Here is a 27,492-nt window from a genome sequence, read left to right as displayed (position 1 = left end):
CAGGTTTGAGTTCAGCTCACTCTCTCCTTTCGCATGTGTGCAGCCCAGAGAAGCCCCCTCAGCACCCCTGGTGCTGACTCTGCTCTGGGCAGGGACCCACGGAGCCAAGCATCCATCTCACTCGAGGAGCAGAAGTTCCTGTGTCTTGGCCATTCCCTGACAAAGCAAGGCGGCCCATCTGGTTAGCAGTTTGGATGCCACATTGGAGGCTGCTGCTTACTGGGGATGCACTCACCAGACAGACCAAGTCAATAAGTAAGCAAGGAAATAAATAAAAGCAGGAGGCAAAAAAACAGATCCAAATTATTCCTCAAAGACTGCTTCCCCAAACTGAAATCACATCAGGATGGCTGGAGTGCAGTTGTTTTATTGAATGACACAAGCCTCTTTCCCCCTGGGAAGTCTAAAAACTGCTTTTTTGGCCTGCCTGAGATCGCTGAATGAGCTAATACAGGACACATTGTCTGCTGAGCCTGCAGAGTTTTCGAGCAAAAATTTTATCATTCCATAGACTGATTGTGCTTGCCTGGAATAAGGAACAAAATGTTTGAGACCTCTCAAGGGCATTTGATGAATCTAACTCTAATTTAAAGGGACTAATAGATTATTGATTTAAGCAGGATGACAGTGAACAGATCAATGGCCAAGCACTGTGTAGCTCTCTTAAATACCAACAATGGTTAGTGAGAGGGAAGCTATAGGCTGCCCCCCTCCCTGGTTTCCCATTGTCTTTATTGGTGGTGCTGCTAGGGGGTGGGTGGGGGGTGGGAGGAGGTAGGGACAGGAGGGGAAGGGGATCACTAATAAACTTTGTCGAAGTATATTTTACTGAAAAGTCCAGAGGTTGCGTTAAAGTACAAATGTGCGTTTATACTGATGCCATATCCTGGTTGTAATTCTAGAACTTGTCTTGACGAGTTTGCTTAAGGCTAGCTTTGGCATTCAACCATACCACAGAGATTTGCTTTTCTGTTTTTGCTTTGCATTGTTCTCTGTGGTATAGACCACACAAAGGAAATACAGGACCATCGATTATCAATTTGGAGGGGATATTTGAGTGTATATATAGCACCAGTATTGAATTCTTTACCACCAGTGGGACAATTTTTCTGAAGATGATTATTTCTTGTCATATATGTCTTTTCTATTTATGTTTGTATGCGATTCATTTATGGCATTTGTAGGACTCAGATTACAAACCTCAATAGAAAGAATTCATTCATCCTTCAAAACACAGCCTGGTCACTTCCTCTGGGAAGTCTCCTGTGATTTCTCTGGGCTCAATAAGGCTTTTAGCTCTCCCTGTTATTGTATTTTATCAGTGGTTCCCAAACTGCTACGTTTTGGACTCACCTGGGATGTTTTTTGTTTTTTTTTTAACACCGATATCTGACTCCCACTCTCAGACATTCTGGCATAATAGTTTTGGGGTACAACCTGGGCATTAGAATGTTTAAAAGCTCCCTACATGGGATCCCTGGGTGGCGCAGTGGTTTAGTGCCTGCCTTTGGCCCAGGGCGCGATCCTGGAGACCCAGGATCAAATCCCACGTCGGGCTCCCGGTGCATGGAGCCTGCTTCTCCCTCTGCCTGTGTCTCTGTCTCTGTCTCTCTCTCTGTGACTATCATAAATAAATAAACATTTAAAAAAAAAAAAAAAAGCTCCCTACATGGGTCTAATGTAAAATCAGGTTAGAGAACTGGCTGTATTATATTCTCATTGTTGGTTTACTATCCATCAGGTGAAACCATCAAGGCTAAGGCATGATACCCATTATACCATGCACCATTCATAGAATATAACACAATGCCTGGCATACTATGGTCACTCCAAAAATGATTAAACACGTGAACATCCACTGCACAAATATGCAAAGGTTCATACAAACACTACTGCTGAAATCACCACAGCTTTATTTTTTTATTTTATTAAAAAATTTTTATTTATTCATGAGAAACACACAAAGAGAGGTAGAGAAGCAGGCTCCTGGCAGGGAGCCTGATGTGGGACTCCATCCCCGGACCAGGATCACGTCCTGGGCCGAGGGCAGATGCTCAACCACTGAACCACCCAGGCGTCCCTCACCACAGCTTTCATAAAAGTCTAGAGCCATCACTATTGATTGGTTACAACAGAACTTCTCCATTCATGGCAACTGCTCAGGAAAAGCATTCTGGGTTCATTTGTTTGTTTTTAGCAACTCTTATCCATAGAAAAAGGCTTTTACCAAACCTTGTAAAATATTTTGGGGTTTTTAAGGTCTCCCCGTTTTTCAAAAGTGTGCTTTGCCCTAAATTTCTTGGGAATTAAATTGCCCAAGTTCTGCTTCCTCTCTTTGGGAGGGTGAAATGCTGGATTCCCTTTAGGACATGTATTTGAAGTGACATATTTATGGAAATTACCACCCACTTTTGAAATTCAGGGCATAACTCTGACAGCTGAATCCAGCCCTAACAGAATTCTATTTACAACTTTCCTAGACAAGCCAGATTAGCTGTTCTACACGAGCGAATACACGAGCTAGTAGAACATTAAAACACACACACCCCACATTGCTTCTGTGGAGAACACAATGCAGGATTGATCATGCTGGTGATGACACAATTCTTTCAGAGTTGTTGAAACACTTGGGTGGAAGCAGAGCCATACAAATAAAACTAATCCAAGAGTTTGGGGAGGCATTTAGGGAAAGACTCCTTATGTTGATGTATTGGGAATGACATAGCCTTTCTAGAAGTCAGTTTATCAATGTGAATTAAAAACTAACAAAATATTTCTAAATAACCATACCTTTTGAGCTAGTAATTCGTCTTCTGAGAATCTATCTTAAATAGGCATGTGCTGAGATTAGCTACAAAGAGTTTCATCATAATGGAAACTGTTTTGCAGGAAAAATATTTATGGACATAGAAATAAACTCATGACATAAGTTAAACAGAGTCCCAAACAAAATCTATGCTATAAATCCACGTTAGTAAACAAACACACCAAAATCATTTATCTGCATAGAAAAGTGGTCTGGAAAGATGTATGCTAAGGTGATAACAATGTTTTTCTCTAAGTAGAAGGTTTGGGGTGATTCTCTGCATGTTTGTTTTTCTTACATTTTAACAAAGAGCGATAAATTATTCTGTACTTTTAACAAGTACTGTTTTCTTGTTGATGTCATTATTACTAATTTGCTTCCAGTGAAGCTGATTAGTGTGTGGACTGCTTTTGCATTTACAGCTTGATAGCTGATCTGATAGGCCTTAGTGACATCTCAGATGCCAACCTTTATGTAGCATACTTGTCATAATTGTGCCAAACTACCCAGAGTAAGGGCTGTCTTCGTCCCAGATGTCTTGCTTCTAACCAGTAAGGATTGTAATAGGTTTATCTCCTAGACCTGCATTACTGTAATGAATTCATTCCAAGATACTTCTGAATTATGAAAATACTGTAATTGTAGTTGATTCTACTCCAAAATGGATAATTAACTTTTTAAGGAAGCAAATGAGTATATGAAAGCTCTTTGATTTGTAATTGTGTTACCCTAACACATTAGAGGGGCACTTGGTACTTAGAATGAAGAAGCATAAGGAATAGGGAAAAGTTCATGTATTAATTCAACAAATATTTATTGATAGCCTATCTACCATTTATCGATAACCTACCTGGCACCTAAGAAGAGGTGCCAGGATCTCTTCTTGGCCTGGAACATAGTTGTAAATGATGCAGATAAGTTCCTTGGCCTCATGAAACCCATAGTTGGAAGGTAACAGAGGTAGAATATAAAATTGTACATAGACTTTCTAAACTTTGATACTAGGTAGGGTTTTGCAGAAAATAATGTGTAGTGATTAGGAGCGGGGAGGAGCATTTTACTTAGAAAAGCCATCTCTGAGGAGGTGACATTTGCTTTAAGATTTAAGAAATGGAAAGGAACCAGATGTGTGAAGTCTGAGGATATCCAGGTGGGGGAAATGGTAAGCAGCCTACATTGGTATGAGAGCTTGGCCTATCCAAGAGCTGGCATAGAAGCCAAGTATTTAGAAGTTGATAAATGAGAATGATTGAATTCAGTGATGTTGATGTTGATGTTGCGAGGGGCCATATCCTAAAGAGCCTTATTGAACACAGCAGTGAGATTGACTTTGACCTAACTGGTGATTCTTGGAGGGCCTTAGACGTGTAAGGGAGAGGGATTGCTTTTAAGTTTTTGAACAGTTATCTGACTATGTATTTGAAGAAGGGATCCTAGGATAGAAGCACAGACACAGGGAGACCATTGAAGAGGCTGTGGTAGTAGCTCAGGTGAGAGGTGATGGTGGCCTGCTAGCCTAGCATGGTAGCAGGATTATGAGATGAGGATGGATTCACAGAGTGTGTAAGGAGTAGAGTTGCCCTGACTTCCTGAAGGTTTGTCTATAGGACAATAAAGTCAATAGAATACCTAGTCTGGAGATTGTGAGTAATGGAACAACTGGAAGTCTTATAATCTGGGGACTATCCTGTATATTGTAAAGAAATTTGGAGATTGGAATATTCTGGAACGTTATTTGATGACTTTGAGTCACATACTCCCTTCCCCATTACCTTCATACTTTATTTGCATTTTTGCCTATGGTTGGAGAAGGGCCAGGTCTTGCTTTGACTTGGAACGTAAATCTGAAGAGAAGGGATGGGAGAGCCATTGGGTCTTAAATTTTATGTATTCCTATTTCCCATGGAATTTGGGTGTTTAGAAAAATGGGGAATACTGTATTTTTAAATCTAGGACAAAGAGCAGTGTGACTCTGCCGTCATCAGTATATGCTTCTCAAACATTAATTGTATATTTGGCAATATGAGAGTTTTGTTAAAATGCAGATTCTGATTCCTTCGGCCTGGGCTGGGCCTGATGCTATGTTTGCTGATAATCTCTGAGGTGATGCTGTGCTGCTGGTCCAAGGAGCAGTCTTGGCGTAGTAGCATAGGTCTTCTGGGTGCTGTTATTAGTGGAGATCCGTCATGGCTGCATGTTCCAGGCCCTCCCCATATGCTTGTCACATGGCTGCTATGGCATTTTCTTGATTTGTCCTAGGAAATTTACTTTTGGTTAAGTGAGCAACAAGGGTCAAAGAAGTCCTTTTAGAGACTCTAGATGATTCAGAAGCTAGGGGAAACAGAAGAGCAGAAAGAGCTTGGGGTTTGCAGTGTGAAGATCTGACTTTGTGTCTTGGCTCTACCACTGGGCCTGTTGATGTCGGAGAGTCTTGGCACTCCTCTGAGTTTGTTTCTCTCCAGGGCAGCAGGGTCCTAAAATCATCTCCCTCACGCTGTGAAGGAGAGAGGTGAATGGGCTTGCTCTGTGAACTACAGAGCACCACGTCGATGTCCATATCCCCACTGCTGTGCCTACAATGACGAGTGTTTCTGTGGGCCTGTCCTTGCTGGTGTTCTTGCTGAATTGGGAGCAGAGACCTATGATTCCGCTGGTGAAAAAAAAAAAAAATGACACATTTTCTCTTTTTTCTCCTTCCCCTTACTCCCCACCCTGTCTACACCACAGCGATTGAAACACAGAGCACCAGCTCCGAGGAACTGGTCCCAAGCCCTCCGTCTCCACTTCCTCCCCCTCGTGTGTACAAACCCTGCTTCGTCTGCCAGGACAAATCATCGGGGTACCACTATGGGGTCAGCGCCTGTGAGGGCTGTAAGGTGAGTATCCACGCTCCTGTGTCCTGTGGGGGTCACCTGCTCAGCTCCAGAAGCAGGTTGCTTTGCCACCTGTAATGCCACCTCTGGTGTGATGGTCTCAGCTGTACTTGATGGTTTAATTTCTTCCTTATATCTCATGAGTTAAAAATTCCTTAACTTCTGCAAATGACTGATTGGGGCCAAATGTTCTTGGGCCCTTAAAATAACATAACAGTTCTTTGCAGGTAATAAGAGCTTTTTGAAGGAGTCCTGAAAAGCATCATCCTGTTTCTCTTTAAAATGTGCTGTCTGCTGTCTTTGTAGTTTTATTTTATTTTTAAATATGACTGACAATCCACTAAATCAACTTGCTGAGAATCCAAGGTTGAAATTGGGATTTATCTTCTGGCTGTTTCCTCAGCCCTGTGGCCTTTGAATTACAGTTTGATTTTCAGCCTGTAGGGACTTGCTACTGTGTGCATGTCATAAATTCAGGAGAGCTGGATTTAACGTTCCAGCCTGCAGAGTAGTGGAGGCTGAACATGTGTCAAAGAGGGTATGGCTGCTTTGAATCAAGCTAGACAATTGCTATCGAGTCCAACAGTCTTAATTGAATGAGAGAGCTGCTTTTTTTTTTTTTTGAAAGAGACAAAAGAAACAAAGAATGACTTCATAGACAAGTCCAACTCATCCACAGATAGTTTTTCAAAGGAACTATTGCTGTCTTGAGCTAGCCCTTCCCTAGATAGATAGCTTCTTTATGGTCTGTCCTACAGTTGGTCAGACCTGTTCTTTATATAGCTCCATTGGATGATTCTTTGTAGTGGTAAACATGTTGCAATAACATTACAGGTGCTCCCCTCAGGTGCTCTGTGGCATTTTGTATTTGGCTTGTCAGAGCTAGCTTCATTGTCATTGTATGTCTGGGCTAGGCACTGTGATGTAACAACCATCCTAAGGCTGAATGGCTTAACACAGCCACTTTTCATTCAGCCTACAGTTCTATGTGGTAGCACTTGAGGCCAGCCTCCTCTGGATGGTCACCTGCTCTCAGCCATGCTATCTCTGGTCAGCTAGCTGGATGTGTTTATGGGGGTTGCAGAGGGCACTTGTTGGCTGATGACTCTTGGTGCGCCCCCATATGGTGTCTCATGCCTATTGGGCTGGTACTGGTTTATTTGCACTGGCAGGGTTCCAGAAGAAAGAACAGAGGCATCCAAGATCTCCTGAGGCCTAGGCTCATGTATGGCACACCGTCACCACTGACACATTCTATTGGCCAAAGTAAGACATAAGGCCAGTGATACTTGGGAAGGTAGAAATATAAACTCAACTTTCTAATGCAAGGTGCTGCAAAGTCACATTTTAAAAGACAGGAATATAGGATAAGGAGAAACGGGGTCATTTTTGCATGAAGTCTACCACACTGAATGCCTTACTGTCCATGACGAAGAGTTGGAGTCCTAGCTTGAGTGTGCAGAGCCTCACACACAGTCTGGCGTGTAGTGGGTACTTTAAAGATATAGGCTGAACAAACACAGGAATGTCACTCAGCTCCTAAAAGAAATGATGTGAGTTTTCCCTTCTTTTCAAGCCACTTGAATAAACATGGATTACTGTACTGAGGAAGGCTAATTTAGAGAACATCTCTCTCTCTGCCTTTGGGATTGTGTTGGTTATTTTAAAGGAGTGTCTTTTCCTCTAGTAGCTTCAGATAAGGTGGTCAGGAAAGTTCACACAACTGCCACTTGGCAGCTGGAGAAAAAGCAAAACATTTGTGTGTCTAATTATTACTTTTATTATTGATTGCTAGCTGAACCTGCTTAAGTGTATCTTGAGATTTGAGAAAGCCACAACCAAACACCAGTTTACTTTGTCCACTTGTGCAACATATAAATAAACCCTTTCCTAGTGATCATTTGAAAGTTAAATGAAAAGACACTCTTTTATTTCAAAAAATGTTAAGTCATGTCCTGTCCAGAAATTGGAATGCAGTTATGTTCTAACTCAGCTTACCTGCTCCCATTATGTCCTAGGAAAAAGAAATTATCCAGCATTTCTCGTCCCTGCCAGATTCCAGGCCCTACAATATTCAGCTGTTTCACAGTCTGTACAGTACACACTGTTTTAATCAGCTCTTAGTCAGCTAATTCCCTGACCTCTTGCTTTAATTTTGAACTCTGATTCTTTTTAGGAAAAACCCCAACAAAAACAAAGTCCGTACCAGCACAGGCAACTTTGATAAACTTGGTGAAGCTGTTCAAAGTCATGTTATGGCATAGCTTTGTAACAGAGTAAGAGGCCAAGAAGGCTGGCCAGACTTATTGAGGTTTGAGGGGTTCTGTATTGTGGGTACGTCTCTGAAAACATGGACTGCCTTTCCCCTGGGTTTGTTGAGAAAGACTGGTCTGCGTTTTGGCTTACTGGGAAAATATAATTGTAGAATTCACAGAACTGAAAACCGTAAGGCCAAAGTATAACGTAACAGCCAAAGGAGAAGAAATACAATTAAAAAAATTAAATAAAACAGCATTTTTGAAAGTTACTAAGACAGTGCAAAATTTATTGTATAAAAAATAGAAAATTAAAACCACCATAGTTCTACCCTGGGAGAAAACCTCTGTTAAGTCTATTTTTTCTATGAATATATGTGTGTGTGTATTGTTATTTTTGTTTTCTATATATATATAAAAAATAATTTTGTGCTGCATGCCGGTTTTAATCTGCTTTTTAAATTTAATAATCTTTCATGACCAAAATTTAAATAACTGCTTAAGTGTTTGTTGTTAGAACATTAATGAGTAATTTATGGTTATATCATAGTTTATTTAATGAATTCCCAGTTGTTCATTTAAGGTGTTTGCAGGTTTTCTCTGTTATAAATAATACTTTAATACATAACCTTGAGGTATATCTGTGATCATTTTTTTAAGGATAAATTATAAGAATTGGAATTCCTAGGTCATTGGCTTTGAATATTTTAAAGACTTTTGATACACATTGCCAAAATGCCCTCTAAAAGAGACATATCAATTTAAGTTCTGTTAGTCTGTTAAAAGGTAATCATATTAGAGACTATCTATTAGGAATCTTTCCGATGTGATAATAAGCTAATGAATCAAGAAACAACTTCTCTTCTGGAGTTATGCCTATATTTCCTTTGGTTGTTTATAATGAATCTAATGCATGTTATCATTTTGGGCTCCCAGCAGTTGGGAGCCTGATTGACCTATAAGGGCTGGCCTTTTTTGGCTAGAGATCAAAGATCACTCTTCTGGGTTTCCCAACCCAGAGCCTCTGCTCTAAAATAGGACTCTCCAACAGAACCTAGTTGACAGCTATAAGAAGTAATGCCCAAGGTGGCTTCAGTCTGTCATGATCAGGATGGCCTTATTGACTGTTGTTTGCAGAAGATAACCTTCCACTTTCTTAAGGAACAGGTGGCAGTTTCAGACTCAGAATTTAATGAATAGGTTATGGTCCATCTCTGGGAATGGCCAGTGGCTACTGCATTGACATAATATTACCATGGCAACATAACCACTAAATGCGCCACTGGGATGTCCCCTTTAGGGGATTTCCAGCTAAGCAATGGCAGTTTTTTGCAAGAGATACAGAGTACATAAAGTGAACATGTGTTGTGGTTAGCCAAGAGGGTTCAACAATATAAAGTGATAAAGTTGATTTTCGTGTGTCCTTGAGAAATAGCTTCATTGCTCATAGCTAGAATTTATGCAAACTTTTGGCCTTCATCATATTTTATATTAATTATGGAGTTTAGAGTGAGAACACCAGGATTTAAATTCTAGTTAGGCTACTTAATAACTTTGTGACCTTGGGCAAACATCTTTAACTCTCCGTGTCTCTCTCTTCTCATCTGGAAAAACAGAGTTAATAATACTGTATATTTCATAATCTTGTGAGTATAAAGTGAGTTACTATGAAGCATACAGACAGTACCTGGCACGTAGTAAATGGTATATACATTCAGTTATGGTTTATGTTATCATTAACTTAATGACTTTTGTACAGTGATGTAACATCAGTTATACTCTTAGTATACTTTCTTGTAAGCTCTTTTAGCAATTCTCCATTTCTTTATACCAAAGATAAACACTGCCGCTTTTCTTTAAGACTCAAGTTAGGACCCAACCACTTCATGGAACTTACCCTGATTACTCCATTACAGGGGTTGGGAAATCATTTCTGTAAAGAACCAAAACATTTTAGGCTATGAAGGCCATCTGGTCTCTGTCACAACTACTCTGTCATTATAGTATGAAAGGAGCCAAAGATAGTATGTTAAAGAATGGCCATGGGCATGTTTCAATAAAACTTTATTTATAATAATAAGCTGTGGGACACACTTGGCCCTTGGGCCTGGTTTCCTGAGCTCTGCTAAAGTACATGGTGATATGTTCTTTTTTTTACAGTTTCTAAAACTCAGAAGCTGATGATCCAAAGCACTCATGCCAGAGGTGCCAGGCCAGTTGTTTCTTGTGGACTGCAGCACAGGGAATGCGGTACTTCTTCCCCATTTCCTTCAGAAATGGTGTTTAACAAAAATTGATGTCCACTTGCCCAGAGCTCCCTAGTGGGAGCTTTAAGACTAGTCTCTGTTTTTACTCCATCCCCTCATTCCAACTCAGCTCCCACTTCTTTATCATCCAAAGTCAGAGAAATTAGCTTCCAGAAACACCTAGAATCTTACTTTGGAGAGGTTTGTGGGATGTATTCTATGAACTACAGTGTTGGTAAGATTTTCTTGCTTAAAAAAATAACCTAAATGTTGTTGGCTTAAAACAATAGGCATGAATCGTTGGTCACAATTCTGTGCAGGTTTTCTTATCTTGGAGGGCTTGTCTTGAGTTAGGTGGTTTAGATGGCCTCATATGACTGGGTCCTTGGCAGGATGACTGGATCCTCTTCACATGTTATCACTTCTCATCCATTAGCCTAGCCTGGACTTGTTCACATGGTGGTGGATAGGTTGCCATCAGTAAGAGAGGTTGAGCACCAATGTGCAAACCTCTGGTTGCATCACATTTGCTCACGTCCCATTGGTGAAACAAGTTATGTGGTGAAGTTACATGGTCTGATGGGTGGAGAAATTGACTCCACCTTTGGAGGGGAAAGTGGCAAAGTGACCTTGCAAAAGAGTGAGTATATTAGAGCTGGCATTTGATTACATACCATCCTCAACTCCTGATTTCATGTGTAAGTCTGTTCTGACAGCTGGATTCACCATCCCTTCATCTGTTAGCAGATAATTATTGAACACCTACTAAGTTCCAGGGCCTTTGCCAGACACTGGAGATACAACACCAGAGACATGTTCCTCCTGGAACTTACTGTCTCATGCAAATGACATACAGATGATATCTGTATTGAGTTGGAAGAAAAGGGACAGAAAGATCTGGTAAACAACAGTGGAGAGGTACCTGATTTACTGGGGAGTCAGAGGAAGTCTTATGACCAGCTTTGTGAGTAACAGGGAAAAGTGTTTCAGGGCAGAAACTGAGTACTTGGAATCCAGGACTATTTCTTCCTTCCTTTGCTGTATCCTTTGCCTTCCTTTCTTTGCTGCCCTGGGCCTCAACAGATTTATAAAACTCACATTCACAAGTTCTACGCCAAATACAGTGGTAAAGTTATTTCTGACTAATTAATTATGTGCAGTATTGTACTCATTTCTTGTTAGGAATGGCTAATATGATACAGGTATTTATAAGTTGAGGGGTGGGTAAGGGGAAGGAGAAAACTGCCCTTGTTGGGTACCTTCTCTATACCAGGCATTGGGGCATTGTATACTCTTATTTAATTATCACAAGAGCACAGTAGGGTAGGCTCAATAATACCCATTTTACAGATGAGGAAACTGAGTTTCAGAGAGGTAAAGGAACTTGGCTAAGATCACACAGCTAGTCTTTTCGAGGGCAGGGATTGAACTCCTAGGGCTGCTGGAAGACATTCATTCCCCTGCTTTTGCCACATTGAAACAGAAGGCGGGAAGCAGTGATGTGTTATGTTCTGGAGTGGGGGGGTCTCATTAAAAACAGGTGGGAGTATACTTAAAAAGAAAAACAACCCTATCGTCTCAATCATTTCATAAAAGAAATGACATTTCTGTAACAAAAAGTAAAAGAAAGAAGAGCGTGCAAGGCAGTCTTTCCCAAGAAGGGATGGTTAACAGACATGACCCACCCACGGGCACAGTCCCAAATGCTGCTTTGTCCCTGTTTGCTCTGCTCTGCCATTGATGGGTGGGAACTTCCCATCCATAAGCTGGCATTGGGGAGCCACTGTCCAGCTCCCATGGAGAGCCTCCGGGTGCCGCCATGATGGTGCGCCTTCCCCACAAGGGCACAGAGGAAATGCTTGCTCAAGGTCACCCTGGTAGCCTTCTATTTAAAGCTGCCTTTAAGAGTTTAAACTCCACTAGCCCCCTCAGTCCCTCAGGGCTAATTTTGTCCATTTTCTCATCTGCCTTTGTTTTCTTTGCTGCTGAAGAAGGGAGGCCCTCATCTCCATGACAGTTGGGCTGCTGGGCTGTTTTTTTTCCTGGCAGACAGCAAAGTAGTATGCTCTGTCACAAAAAGTTTTGCAATCAGGAAGATGGATGTCTGCACTTAATTTTAGAACTTCTATTAAATACTACAAATGTGCTTAATGATTTTATTTGACCAAGGGCATTTAAAACAACTTTTTTTTTCCTGGTTTTTGTTTTGTTTTTGTTTTTGTTTTTTTTTTTCCGTTTTTGTGGTTTTAATTGGCATGGATAAACATGAACATTGTGCTCTGTCTGGAGACCATTTCTGGCTTTGCTGCCCTGAGAGTTGCTTCTGTTCAGAGTTTCCTGCAGTATTGAGCCCCCAGAACGATATACCATGCTAAAGGCAAGAACAAAATCTGGACAATGTCTGCACTGCATGCTTTAATAGCTGAAAGTGAATTGTGAAGCTTGCCATGAAGTTTATTATCATAGTTCTTGAACTGCACAAAGTAGGTCCCCTAATAGACCCAAAGAGCTATTCTCCTTATTAACATCGGCTAACAGTGGAGAATTGACTTATTCTCTCATTAATCAGACGTCTATTAAACAACGTCTGAGATAGGCTGTAGGTGTATTTTGTTCCCAAAGTTGTATCCCAGTGTTTATAAGGTACATAGGTCAGTGCCTGTTGGATACATGGTAAATATTTATGGCCTGAATGGATGAGTGAAAAGCAGGGAGACAAACAGTGCATGTACCATGTGCTGGGACACCTAGGGGGTTTGGTGAGTGCAGAGACGGAGCCTCCCATCCCTCTGATACGTTCAGGGAAGACTTTATACAAGAGACGATTTTATAGATGTAGAGGCAATTTCTAGATGGGAAAAGGGAGAGAAGAGTTCGAGGCACAGGTTGAAGACAAGAGAACTTGGAATAGCCTATGAAGAATTATGTGGAAAATGAAATTTATCCATTCTGTTGACATCAGTTTTGCATAACCCTGTGCAAGCCCCTGGGGATCTGCCAGGCTTTTTTTTTTTTTTTTAAATTCAATTTGCCAACATATAGTATAACACCCAGTGCTCATCCCATCAAGTGCCCTCCTTAGTGCCCATCACCGAGTCATCCTATCTCCCCACCCTCCTCCCTTTCCACAACCATTTGTTTCCCAGATTTAGGAGTCTCTCATGGTTTGTCTTCCTCTCTAATTTTTCCCCACTCAGTTTCTCTCATTTCCCTTATAGTCCCTTTCACTATTTCTTGTATTCCACATATCAGTGAAACCATATGATGATTGTCCTTCTCTGATTGACTTACTTCAGTCAGCATAATACCCTCCAGTTCATCCATGTCAAAGCAAATGGTAGGTACTAGTCCTTTCTGATGGCTGAGTAATATTCCATTGTACATATATACCATATCTTCTTTATCCATTCACCTGTCGAAGGACATCATAGCTCCTTCTACAGTTTGGCCATTGTGGACATTGCTGCTATGAACATTGGGGTGCAGGTGTCCCAGGGTTGCACTACATCAGTATCTTTGGGGTAACTAACCTATAATGCAATTGCTCAGCCAGGCTTTAAAGACACTCTGGAGGACTCATTGCATATCATTTCCTCAAAAAGCCTTTTCCCAAACCCCCTTCGATATTTTTTATTGTTCTCCTTTGTAGCACTTAACTGCAACTGGAAGCAGCTTATTATTTATGGAGTCATTGGTTTGATACCAGCCTCTTCTTTCAGAGAAGAGGGCTGGGGCTGGGCTCAGTGCCTAGCACAGTGCTCTACACCTCGTGGGGCCTCAGTGCATGAAGGATTTTCATCACCAATTAGTTCTAATTATATAGTAATTAATACAGTAATATATGACATAATCAAGCAGGTATATAATTCTATGGTAATGCACATAGTAGTATAATTTTATACATCCTATCTAATTAATTGCATCTAATTATATAGGGTTGATGATGCGTTATTGAAAACTTTTATAAAACTTATAAACAGGAAAAAGCTTTTCACGACCAGAATGCAGCTCATTTTCTTAATAATTCCTGCCTTCTACCTCAGAGTTAACCCTTCTGTGCAAAAGATTTATCTTTTCTTTGATGCCATCCGGAAGCAAACTGTTACGGGCTAGCAACTAGAATGATATACTCAAGAATACCGTGAGCTCTTAGTGCTTTAAAAGAAATAAAAATCTCAACATCTAGAATCTACTCCCATGTGGAGAAACATCAAGACCGCTGAAATGGCAATCTGGCTTTTCCCAGTAATAGATCCTACTGAAGGAGAAAACACTTTTCTTCTTCTGGATAAATGTTCTAAATTGAGAAATCATTTTGGTTTGAAAAGGCAGAAAGGTCTTTTTTTTTTTCCTGGCATATGAATAAACAGGAAGTGGAGGGTATATTTTGAATTAGCCTGCAACCCTGTATTTTTCTTTGCTCCTGTTGTATTGGTAAAACACTTTATTTAATTTAGTGGTTTTAAATGGTTCATACATTTTCTAATTGTTAAAAGTTCATAAATGCTTGTTGAAATGCTCACTTTGCTTGTATTTAAAAATATCCGGAGCACTTTCATTGGCCATTTTAGTTACACCAAACAAGGTAAAGGTCCAACATTTTTGGTGAGAGTTTTACCTCTGTCACACAGTAGAGAAGCAGTTCCCAATATTCATGTCATAGTTAACCTGTTGCTTTGAAAATGGCTCACCTCCCAGGGATGTCTCAAGTACCTGTTTCATGTTTTGGTCAGTTAAAAAAAAAATCACCAAAAACCAACACTATTTTTTCTGATTTAAAGCAAATGGTGGGAAGGTGGGAGGAAGCAAAAGAAGTTGCTTTTACAGAATTCCTAGGGACCGTCATCTAAAAATGAATTGTGACAATGTCTTACAATTACACCAAACAAAAACAAAAATATATTTTTGTCGGAGAAATAAAAGTATACTTCCAGGGTTTCCTGAGAGTGCTAGAAATTATGACTGAAATAATTTCTGTTTAAATCAAATTTACACCATCCTAGGTGATGATTTAGTTACTTTTGGGAAATGAGTGTTTTCAGCCTTTTCTCTTTCTAAACCTTTTACTAGAGAGGTTAAATAGAGAGCTTTCAGTTCGGTATTTCCTCCTCCTGGGTGAACTCTTGGAAAAAAGTAATAAGTGAAATTGGCAAAGGCATCCTGTTGTAGCAGCCCCTTTATTTCTCTTCATGAGGGCACAGCTGTGAGCTCTCAGTTTCCCCTCTATTTTGGTTGCTTCGCTCCCATCTGCAGACCAGGGTAAGCCCACAGAAACGATAAAAATATCTTACGTTGATTATTGCCTCTTAATGTTTCTAGAGCACTTTCACATATAGAATTAAGCTGAGCTTAGCTGCGGTACCAAAAACAAACCAGAAAAACCCAAAAAACACACCAAAATGTGTGATACCTCATACAGAATTTTTTTCTTTTCATATAACAGTTCAAGGTATGTATTCCAGGTAGATTTTTTTCTCTCTTCCACACAGAGATTAGGAAGTCTGGCTCCCTCCAGCATTCTCGCTTGGCATCCACTAGGTCCTTAGCATCATGTGGAATGAGAAAGAGAGCATGGAAGAAGCAAGGGCCTGAAGTGGGATGCATCATTCAGCCAGAACTGCTCATATGACCAAAAGCAAGTGCAAGAAACATAGTCTAGCCATATGCCTGGGTACAGACCGATTGTTCTGGAAAGAAATAATGAATTCAGTGGAGAGCTAACGGTTTCTGCCTTAGGTTTTTTTCTGTTTGATCATTATACCAATTAGAGAAGTAGGTGGCATGGGGTTTGCCCCCTCCAATTTTTGAGGCAACTTTTAAGAGTCTATGGGACCAAATTCTACCATCCACACTCTTGATTTATAACCTAATTCGGTTAGTCGAAGTGATTTATTGTGGAAACCAACTTGAATACGTTTCTGCATTTAATTTTCCCGGAATCTTATCAAACTGTCTTTTCAAAGTGTATGATTCTTAAACATCTCCATTTTCCTATCATGTTCCGTTTTGATATTTTGAGAGACTTACCCTGTACAGCTAGACCTCTAGCAGGGGTTAGATTCCACAAGGCAAAAATCACAGGTAGCCAGAATGACCCCAGAAAATCCCTTCGGCAAGCCGGCTCTTGGAGACTACTGGCATGTGTCTTGTCACTAAGACCTACAAAGCCAGTTCTTCCTCCAGCTTTGGAAACCTGTGGCTGTCCCTGCTGTGGAGCACCGGATGAAACAGTTGCTTTGTTTTCATGCTGTACCAAACATACGTGTCCTTAAGCACAAGGATCATACTCATGTCATGAAAATCCCACATCTTTCTAGATACGTCTTTGTTAGTGAACTGCCTCTACCATAATAGTTTCTATGGGATTTGGGATTTCTCTTGTGCCCTATACGAACTGGTTCTTTTTTTTTATTTGTTTCTGTATTTGTTCAGTGTTTTTCCACTTCAGAAAGGCAGCTAGATGTGTCATATGGATGAGCAGTGCCAGAATGGGGAAAACTTTGTCCTGTGGACCCTAGAACTCATCCCTGAAAAAAACTCTAGAGCGGGGAATAAAACTCTGTGCGCCTCTCTGCCTGTACAATGCTGGCATTGTCTGGGGTGGAGAGGAAAAGCGGGGTTCTGGCGGCAGGCCTGCCCCATTAGGGCCTTGTTCCTTGTTCCGTATTGAAAAGATGACATTCCTTTGCTAGCAACGTCCTGCCCGGATTTCTGGCACCAGTTCTGTGGCCAGCACTGTCGCCTGGGGCATTTTTGTTTGGGTTGGTTTTGTTTTATTTCAGAAGTAGCAAAGTGCAAGCTGCATAAGTGTACAAGGTAGAACTGTTTTTATAAAGCTTGTCATCGAACTTGTCAGGAGAGGCAAAGTGGCCCATCTGCCAGGGCGTCTGCTTCCTGTTCACTAGTGTCACAATGCAAAAGGGCGTATATAGTAAGTTTTACTAACTTGTTCTCAAGTGTTTCTGAGGCAGCCTTTGGGCTTTACCATGGGCCACCTCCTCCCTCTCATGATTTCAGTGTAATGCTTCATTTATAAGAGAGATTGGTGGATTTGCAAAGTAAATATTCCAATAAGGAAAAGCAAAATCTTCAGTGACCCTCTCAGTTCTACTTCTATGGAGGCTTTTTTTCTGCGTCTGGAAAAGAAAAATCCTTTCCATTGGCTGCAGTTCTGAACTGGAGCATGTAAAATGTACTTCTCAGGATCTGTGAGCCTTAAAATAATGAGCCTTAGAAAACTCTGAGGTAGGTCAGTGAGGGGGAGTGTACTTTGGTTTTATAAAGGATTTTCATGGCTACACAAATTTGGAGAAACTAGAATGATCTGGCAACTCTGTGCCTCTGAATCTGAAAATAGCAGCATTCTAACTATACAACACCACTATTCATACGGGCCTGGAAAGTCCCCCAAATCATGAAAATTATCCTTATCAGTCAAACCCAGCAGGGATCATCTGACTGCTCCTCAGGGAAATGAGAATTTTAGTTTGGATCTCACATCCATATGTCAAACTCAAATTGTAGATGAGCTATGCTATATCTGGGGACCTTGGGAGTGTGGGCATACTTCTAACCAACAAGTACTTCTGAAAGCTGCTGTCCTAATTTGTATTATTCCTCATTAACATAAAGGATTCGTTTTAGAATAATAGAACTGGGGAGGGGTTGCGTGATTTTTATATTTATTAGTTTCCAGAGGCATGTCCTGCTGTGTTAGATGCTCCTTCAACTGGTTGGTACCTTAAGTTAGCAAATTTATAGACACAGTACTCCATAAGATATTTTTGATGGCATCTATTCCATTTGAATGTACAATGTATTATGTTTATGATAGGATCAAAACATTTTGCTAAAATGCTCGAATAGTTTTCAGTATATGTGTTGTGTTGAATTGTGACAGAAAAAGTAGGAAAGTTAGCAGGCCAATGCCAGAAATTGTGGGAAGAGGGTATTAGAAACTGAGTTCACAAATTCTGATTACTTCCCCAAAATGGAATTAAATGTAAACTTCCTCATTCAGTGGTGTTTTGGTTACATGATTATTATTACATGATTATTGCTTGATTTAAGAGTCAGGTGGGAAACAGGTTTACATGATTATTTACTGAAACAGGTTCTGTTTCAGTGCATATGTCATGCAAATTCTTGCCTGTTGACCTACAGTTTGAATTTCATGGACATATCACACATACGGATATGGTATTTATGTCTGTAAATATTTGTGGCAGGTAGGATCTGAATAAAACTGTGAGTTACATAGAAAACCTAAGTGAGTCTGTCACTACCAAATGTACTTGTTCTTTTTTCTTTTTCTTTTTTTGAGATTTAATTTATTTGAGAGAGAGAGAGCACAAGCAGGAGAAAGGGCAAAGGGAGAGAAAGAAGCAGATTCCCTACTGAGAAGGGAGCCCGATGTGGGGCTCCATCCCTGGACCCTGAGATCATGATCTGGGCCAAAGGCAGACCCTTAACCAACTTGAGCCACCCAAGTGTCCTCAAGTGTACTTGTTTCTAACATAAACTCCTAATGAAGTCATTTTTTTTTGCTATACCCAAACGTGGGATGTTTGTTATGAGAGAGTTCACAAGACTGATATCAAGAAAAACAAAAACAAAACAAAACAAAAAAACAAGACTGATATCATGGATCTGGTGGTTTAAGAAACATAAAAGAGTATTGTTGAATTAGTGAGTCTAGATCAGGTATTCCTTTATTATTTGATTCTGTTTCATCCATCTCATGAGCTCTAGGCCTCAGAAACAGTATTCCTTTCCTCCACTATCACTGGAGAAAAAGAGCACTGATGATAGTGACCTCCAAGGAACTAATCTTTACCTGTATCGTATCAAGACATTGTTAGTTACTCTGGGCACACCTAGGTGGTTTGTGTTCTAGCAAGGCTTCAGAACCTAAGATTAAGCCACACCACTTTGCACTCCTAGGTGGCTTGAATAAAAGAAGAAAGTGTTCCAAAGACATCATGTTTCAAAAAAATCATTTTTTCTAACCAATTTAAATTGCTGTGTATGTCCTTGTAGGAATTTCATCTTTATTATTTTAAAATAAGTTATTAAAATTCTAAATACTGGGATGCCTAGGTGGCTTAGTGGTTGAGTGTCTACCTTTGGCCCAGGACGTGATCCTGGAGACCCGGGATTGGGTCCCACATCGGGCTTCCTACACGGATCCTGCTTCTCCCTCTGCCTATGTCTCTGCCATTCTCTCTCTGTGTCTTATGAATAAATAAATAAAATATTTTTAAAATACTGAATACTGTAATAAACATAACTTAGAACACAAACCACCTCTCTTCCCCCCATCATGAAGGCCTTCTCTTTGTTGGAGGCTGTCACTTATATGTACAACTGTATTGAGTAAAAATAACTTTTATGGCCCTACCCAACACAAATGGAATAGAGAGATGCAACCATGCTGTGTGTCTAGGAGGATGGGCAATATTGCCAGTATTTACCCCTTCCCTCTCCTTCAAGAATCATCACAGATTATTTCTTTTCTCCGTATTCTTGTGATTGTTGGTGCACTTGTTACATACACATGGTTGCATTCACATGCCATGGAAGATTTCTCTCCCCATCAGTATCAAACTCTATTGGGCCCTTAGCAAGGGGTTTACAGAAGACCTCTTGGGTAAAAATACTCTTATGTGTCTGTGCTTTCTGTTTTTTATACCATTAGTCTCTGCCCAAAAAAAGTGCTTTTTTTTTTCTTGCCAAAAATATTTAAGAGTTCCTTAAGCATAGTTCATAGGAGAGATTTAGGGAAGAAATTGTGTTCCACCCCAAACTGCCTCTCTGAACTGAACTTGATCATAACATATCTGTCATTTTATTTTTTTTTTAGTTTTTTAAAGATTTTATTAATTCATGAGAGATATATAGAGGCAGAGACCTAGGCAGAGGGAGAAGCATCCTCCCTGTGGGGAGCCCAATGTGGAACTCAACCCCAGGACCCCAGGGTCATGACCTGAGCCAAAGGCAGACACTCAACCACTGAAGCCACCCAGGTATCCCTCTGTCATTTTATTTTTAAAGAAATTTTAAATAAAAAATTTTAAATGAATCCCTGCCCCTCTGGGAAACTCCACCAAGAAGTTAAAGGGCAGCTGCCTTCCCTGTCTTTATATGAGAGACCCAGTCCTGAACTTACAACTATCCTTTGCTGTGCACTCAACATTTCTCCAGTGTGGTCTGTTGGGTCTTCAATGAAATAAAAGTGCTGGCGGCCATCCTGACATGCCAGGGCTCCCGTAGTGAAGTGGAGCTTTCTTTGTAGTACTTCTACTCTTTGAAATAATTTCATCATCTACTGATTTACTGGCTTTCTCTCCCACTGGCATATGAGTACCATGAAATTAGGGGTTTCATGCAAGTCTTATTTACCTGTGCATTTCCAGTGCCTGTGACAAACTCGGCATGATATAGCCGCTCAATAGATGTTTGTTGAATCAATGTAATAAATAAAATGAGAAGCAATAGGAAGGAGACAAACTGGATTAGAGTGCATTCGTGCCCAAAGATGGTGTTAGGTCCAAGTTAGCACAGGGCAGAGGCTAAGGGGCAGATGAAAGAGAAAATACTTAGGATGATGTTGGCTGAACATGTCCAAACAAGCAAGAAAGGGAGAATGACAATTTCAGTAGGCATCCTGCTCCGTTCCATTTTTTATTTTTAGGCGAGGTCTCCTCTGAGCACTCCCAAGTTATACAGGGGCATCTGCTCCATCTGTCCCACTCCCTCTTTCCCACTCTCCATTGCCATGCTGCTCTTTGGCATCAGGTAGATGATGCAAGCACAGCACTCAGGTTCGTTTTGCCACCTGATGAGATGGCCCTTTGGTGTCTGCCAAGGGTGACTATTTTCTTATCAATTATTAAGGTCACTTCTTGGCCTCAAGTTGAACTGGTTTTGAATTTCAAATATGGGTCTTTCCCCACTTGTCATATACACCAGTGAAATAACAGATACCTTTTTTTCATTGTGAAATGATAAATCCTGTAATAATAAGCACAGGACATACCGCAGTTTACAGAGGATTTATAAGTGCAGTATCTCCTTGCTTCATATTACTTTACCATGTAGGGAAGACAGGAGAGTACAGTCCCTTTCCGTTTAGGGCTTAATTTCTAAAATAAGTAGATGAGGGAAAAATTGTATAGTGTTGAAATGACCCCGAGTCATCCAAACCATGTGCTCCAGTTACCCTTGCTGTATAAGAGACCATCACAAGGGGCACCTGGGTGGCTCAGTGGTTGAGTGAGGGTCACTTTGGAAGATCTTCTGGGAAAGGAGAGGTCACCTAAGGTGGCCACCTTAGGTTTTATTTCCAACCACAGGCTCACTCTTTAGTTGGATGCCAGAAGGAGTAGGTGAAGTGTTTTTTCAGACCTTATTGTAAGGAAAACATGCATCTTGGTATTTCTGGTATTTTTCACCTTGAAAAATAGATGGGAACCAAGAGAGAGCAAAGGGCCTATGGATTCCCACCACCAATCTTACGTGTTAGGACGTGCACTCCCTGAGTTAACAGGCTGATCAGCATTTGCCAACCACCCCCCTTTAAGCTGCTGCTGTGAGTGGCTTCGTGCTTTCCAAATAACTAGAAAAAAAATGAAATGCACATAGGGTGTAATAATGTCTGTGACAACAGAGAGGGAAAGAATTTCCCAGAAGGCCCGAGTGAGACCTCAGCTCTGCCAGCTATCTCAAAACAGACGGCCAGCTCATCTCCCAGGGAATGGCTTCCAGTTCAGGCCCCCTGCCTTCCCCTGGCTTGTGTCACATCATACAATTATTACCTTATTGATTCTAAGCCACTGAATGAATTTTTATTTTTACTAAATGTGGGTTCTATTGTTTGATGCTCTCATCCTTGTGCTTCCCTGTGTTTCTTGCCAGGATAGTTATTTATTCCTTTTTGGGTGAGCTATTCTTGTGCATGGTCAGAGTGCTGAACTCCCACTGACTTCTACTGCAGTTCTCTTTGGCCTCAGTTTAGAAGTTGTCTGTGGGCCTTTAATTACACCCTCTGGCAAAGGAGAAAGAGCGCTTGAAACATGCATAAATTCTGTACATATTTCCAAGGCTGGCCTGTTTCAAAAATGCTGTCTGTCTTTCTTCTTTTTTTTTCCCCCTCTTTGAACTTGGACATGGATTTTTTTGTAAAGTACAGTATGTCAAGGGAAGGGCAGTGAGAAAATATGCACGGGTATTTACTTAAAAATTACTTAGTGAATCCATCACAGTGTGTTCATTGGTTTTAGTATGATATACCATATCCTGAAATGAGAGGTGTTTTACTATGTTTATATAGTATATACTATATGTTTATATGCCTTGCCATACATAGTATTAGGCAGTCCATGCCCGTCTTGGACCATTTTGTTTTCCTTTTTTACAAATTAGATTAAAACCCCTCCAACTTTATTAATTTGTTCCCTTTTAAAATTTAAAGACAAAACTGTGAAATGTGAATTTTGTTCAAGTCTGTATAAATAAATACTTGCAATTACTTTTTTTAAAGTAGCAAGTTTCATGGATCTTAAGGAGATCTGTAGAACGATGGAAGGGTTTTTCATTGTTGGTTGGTTGGGCAGTTGTGAGATCTTGAAAGTCTTCAGATCTCTTTCTTAGCCAAAACATTTCCTCGGGTTACCACCTGCCACGCCTCTGCTCTCTATTGTAGAGGAAGGCTGGATTATCACTGATCACAGAATCCCCAGGTCCTATTAATGCCTGTCTGTTTCAGCCCCTCCCCTACTGGATGTTTTGAATAAAAGCCGCATGGAAGTGAAGTAGGCTGATTCAGCTTCCTCCAGGTCCCCCCTTCATTACCAGCAGTGCAGTGACCAGGAAGCTAGTAAAGAACTTGAATGATCCACAGACTGGCCGTTATCCCTGAATAACAAAAGGTTGGTTGTATTCCCATAGAAAAGAGAAATTTGTATCCTTTGCAGCGGGCTCAGTCTTGGTGAGATGGAATATTGCAGTCGTGTGGTTCCTGGTGTTCCTCTTGATGGTTTGCATCCCCTCAGCCTGAGCTGCTCATTTGCATTTGGCTGGGAAGCGGGCAGCCTGGTTCATAGCCTGCCCACTCTGCACCTGAAACCTAGTTTCATCTTGTGTAGAATGAGGATAATCACATCAGGATGCTAGAACTATTTTGAGGAATAAACACTACAGTGTATACACCCAGTGTTTCTTTAGCGAGAAGAGGACTTGTCTAGCACTTTCTACATGCTGGACATATATTTTAACTCCATTAATGTTCATACCAACTCTATGAAGAAGACACTGTCACTGCTCTCATTTTCCAGGCGAGGCATAGCTCCTGGGCCAGGTCAGTGGGCCCCTGGCTTATTTCCCTTTCTTTTTTCCTTCAGAGACCTGATTCTCCACCTGTGATATGAGCCGGGATAGGCTCAAATGATAATTGAGGCTACTAACTTTCATCTTTGAAATTCTCTGATTCATTACTTCCTGGAAGTATGGCAAGGATGCATTTTGGTCATGTTTCATGTAATTCTAGATGTAGAAAGTTCATATTCCAGTCTGTCTAAGGTTAGGATAAAATGATGCCTGATTGTTTTCTTTTTTTTTTTAAGATTTTATTTATTTATTCATGAGAGACACAGAGAGAGAGGCAGAGACACAGGCAGAGGGAGAAGCAGGCTCCCTATGGGGAGCCCAATGTGGGGTCCAATCCCAGGATCCTGGCATCGGGCCCTGAGCTGAAGGCAGCCGCTCAATCACTAAGCCACTCAGGCATCCCGACGCCTGATTGTTTTCTACTGAAAGTAACCTCATTAAGAAGTTATGTTTACTTTTTCTTACTGGAGTTAGCTTTACAGTTGGAGTTTAGAATTCAGGTGCCTTATCAGGAGGGCCAGGCAAGGAAGTGAATGATGCAGGCTAATTTGGGATAATAGGGAGGGGTGGAGAGTATGCCCAAGATAAGGTTATCTCCCCAGTAGTTGCTGCTCTGGGTGAGTGGAGTTCAAGCGTTAGCATGGATCAGCCTCATCAGGATGGCCTGTCAAACCTTAGATTGCTGGGGCCCACCACCAGTGTTTCAGGTTCAGGAGATCTGGGGTGGAGCCTGAGAATCTGCATGTCTAACCTGCTCCCATGTGATGCTCCCAAGCCTCCACTTTTTGAGAGTTCCTGCTCAGTGAGAATGTGGAACTATCATTGCCAGGTTTTCCGATATTTCAAGTGAATCTCTTTGTTACATGAGCACTGTGACTTTTTCAAGGTCTTTTCTAGTCCTCCAGACATTTTACTACTGAAAAACACTCAGACCATACAGTGATTTGTCAAGAAAAACAGGGAGAAACATCAAGTCAATCTCTTCTGTAATTGAAATCTGCTTTTTAAATGTTGGCAACGCATTTAAAAGTTTTTAAGTCCGTGCTGGCCACCACTGTCTCAGCCAGAAATAAACATGTCTTTTGGCTCAATTCAGCTTATAGATTAACAGTTTGCAACTTCTGCTTTAGAAGTTTAGGAGACACCATGGATCAGAATAAAGTAATTTTTTTTAAAGATTTATTTATTCATGAGAGACACACAGAGAGAGAGGCAGAGACACAGGCAGAGGGAGAAGCAGGCTCCATTCAGGGAGCCCGATGTGGGACTGGATCCCGGGTCTCTAGGATCAGGCCCTGGGCTGAAGGCAGACGTTCAACCACTGAGCCAACCAGGTGTCATAAAAGAATTAAATTTTTAAAGAATTTCTGTCAGTAAAAATATTAGGAGAGACTTCCACAGAATAAAAGAAAAGCTAGTGTAGAAACCTACCGCACATACTTTGCTTTTATAACAGGAGACGGAAATCTATAAACTATTAAAATGAACAACACATCATCCCCTCCAGTAGGCATACGCATCCTGTGAGTTGTGGCCACTAAGTGAGCCTATCTAGTGACAGGCATGGCTCACTCAAGAGACCCTAGCAGGGTAGCAGCTTTTTCCTTTTATGAGAGACAGAGAGATGGAGAGGGAGAGAGGCGGGCAGAGACACAGGCAGAGGGAGAAGCAGGCTCCATGCAGGGAGCCCGATATGGGACTCGATCCCAGGACTCCAGGATCACACCCTGGACCCAAGGCAAGCGCTAAACCGCTGAGCCACCCAGGGATCCCTGGCTTTTTCATCCTTACCTTGCTCTACCCGGGGTACCTCCCAGACTCTTCTCTGAATTCTCCCTGCAATCAGCTTCCTGGCTTTCCGGATCTCACTTTATTTTTGGTTTCAGCTTCCCTTGCACCTTTTGCCACTCCCATCTGTGCTATGAAAGCTTCTGTTTGCCCTTCTGGTTAGACTAATAATAGTCATAATGACAACAGCTCACTCAGATTTGTGAGCATTTGTACTGTTTTAGGCTCTCCACCTGTGTTCACTCATTTAATCTTCATGACAACCCCACGTGATGGAAAAATATTATTCCTATTTTAAAGGTAAGGAAACAAGGCACAGAGAGGTTATGTGACTTGTCTAAGATCACACAGTTAATAGCAGGAAGAGGCCTTTAATCCAGACTAACCAGGGCAGAACACAACCCCTGGTTATTTATTTATTTTTTAAAAGATTGTATTTATTTATTCATGAGAGACACAGAGAGAGGCAGAGATACAGGCAGAGGGAGAAGCAGGCCCCATGCAGGGAGCCTGATGTGGGACTCGATCCTGGGACTCCAGGATCACACCTGGACCGAAGGCAAGCTCTAAACTGCTGAGCCATTCAGGGATCCCCACAAGCACTGGTTATGAAGCAGGCTTCATATTAACTAGAACAGCCCTGTACCAAAGAAATGTGGAAATCACACAGTGAGAAATTCCTGAAATGTCAAATGCAAATGGGAGAGGAGCCGAAGAGGAGAAGAAAATCAAGAAAGCATCTGGATGGGGATCCCTGGGTGGCGCAGTGGTTTGGCGCCTGCCTTTGGCCCAGGGTGCGATCCTGGAGACCCGGGATCGAATCCCACATCGGGCTCCCGGTGCATGGAGCCTGCTTCTCCCTCTGCCTGTGTCTCTGCCTCTCTCTCTCTCTCTCTGTGACTATCATAAATAAATAAAAATTAAAAAAAAATTAAAAAAAAAAGAAAGCATCTGGATACAGTTATAAAGAAGTAATTTTGTGGGGCACCTTGGTGACTGAGTTGGTTAAGGGTCTGACTTGATTTTGGCTCAGGTCATAATCTCAGGGTCATTAGATCGAGCCCAGCATCGGGCTCCACGCTTGGTGGGGAGTCTGAGATTCTCTCTGCCCCTGTTCATACTCTCTCTCTCCCTCTCATTCTCTGTTTCTAGAATAAACCTTAAAAACAAAACAAAAACAACTTTAAAATAAACCTTGGAGGAAGATAAGGAGAAACTTTGGGGAAATTTTGCTAATTGTTGGAAAGTCTAGTTGGAAAAAAAATACATGTGTTTGCTCGTCACTGATTTAGTCAAGTTGATTTTTATTCAAAGCTAGGGAAAGAAACTACACATGCCACAGTTGAGGACGTTGGATCATAATGAGAGAGAACTTTAGAAAGAATGATTTGAGGACCAGAGTTATTCCATTTGAATGGCTTAAGCTTCTTGACCTCTAGACAGACCCTTTCAGCTTCCTAGATCAGATGAGCATAATGAGTGTTTAAATCATATTTCTTTTTTTTTTTTTTTCCTGCTGGTGAGAACATGCACCTTCAGCTCTCTTGTCACTTTGGGTTTGGATGGTACAAATAAAGTGTTGGCTTTCTAGGCCTTGTTTTAGTAGTGTAGGAAAAAAAAAAATCACACAGATAAGAGCCAGGGAGACTGGAGGATGTGATTATGAGTAAAACTTCTTTAGATATGTAATGCCAGCAGCACAAACTGTTTTCATTCCCATGTTAGTTAATGGCTAATCTAGAGATTGTACTGCCGTTTGCTGATAGAGCACAGTTTAAAATATTTTATCATTAATGTGACAGGGAGTTGGATAAAGAAAATGAAGCGTGATTATAAAATGCTAATTATCGTCCTCAAGTGCATATTGGGCACTCTCGAATATTTGCAGCGTAATTTGCTTTATTTATTATTTCGGTTTGGTTATAAATGTTAATTCAATTGCAGATGGTATGTTGGCAATTTACAGAGCTATAAAGTTATTTGGAAATCCTAATATTTTCTACCAAAATGTTCTATTGGTGATGGATGAGCTAAATTAAAAAGCCCCTGCTCTTTAGAGTTAAATACATTAATTGGCAAGTAGGCTGCAGGGATTTCCAGAACCGTGCTGTCTACGTTAACTCCTTAAAGGGGTAAAG

The 27,492-nt window shown here is 41.0% G+C and overlaps 1 protein-coding gene across 2 annotated transcripts in view; it reads left to right on the top strand.

Moving 5' to 3' along the window:
• RARB (retinoic acid receptor beta) overlaps positions 1 to 27,492 on the top strand; it is a 172,918-nt gene that overhangs the window by 24,750 nt on the left and 120,676 nt on the right. For both annotated transcript variants that reach the window (XM_041734113.1, XM_041734112.1), the window contains exon 2: positions 5,534 to 5,682. Coding sequence is in view for 1 of the 2 variants with exons in the window: in XM_041734112.1 (XP_041590046.1) it covers positions 5,534 to 5,682 (149 nt within the window). In the remaining variant the exon portion in view is untranslated. The remainder of the gene's footprint in view (positions 1 to 5,533; positions 5,683 to 27,492) is intronic.

This window comes from Vulpes lagopus, chromosome 19 (genome assembly GCF_018345385.1).
Source record: "Vulpes lagopus strain Blue_001 chromosome 19, ASM1834538v1, whole genome shotgun sequence".
In the NCBI taxonomy this organism is placed as follows: domain Eukaryota; kingdom Metazoa; phylum Chordata; class Mammalia; order Carnivora; family Canidae; genus Vulpes; species Vulpes lagopus.
This window is presented reverse-complemented; position numbering and strand designations above follow the sequence as displayed.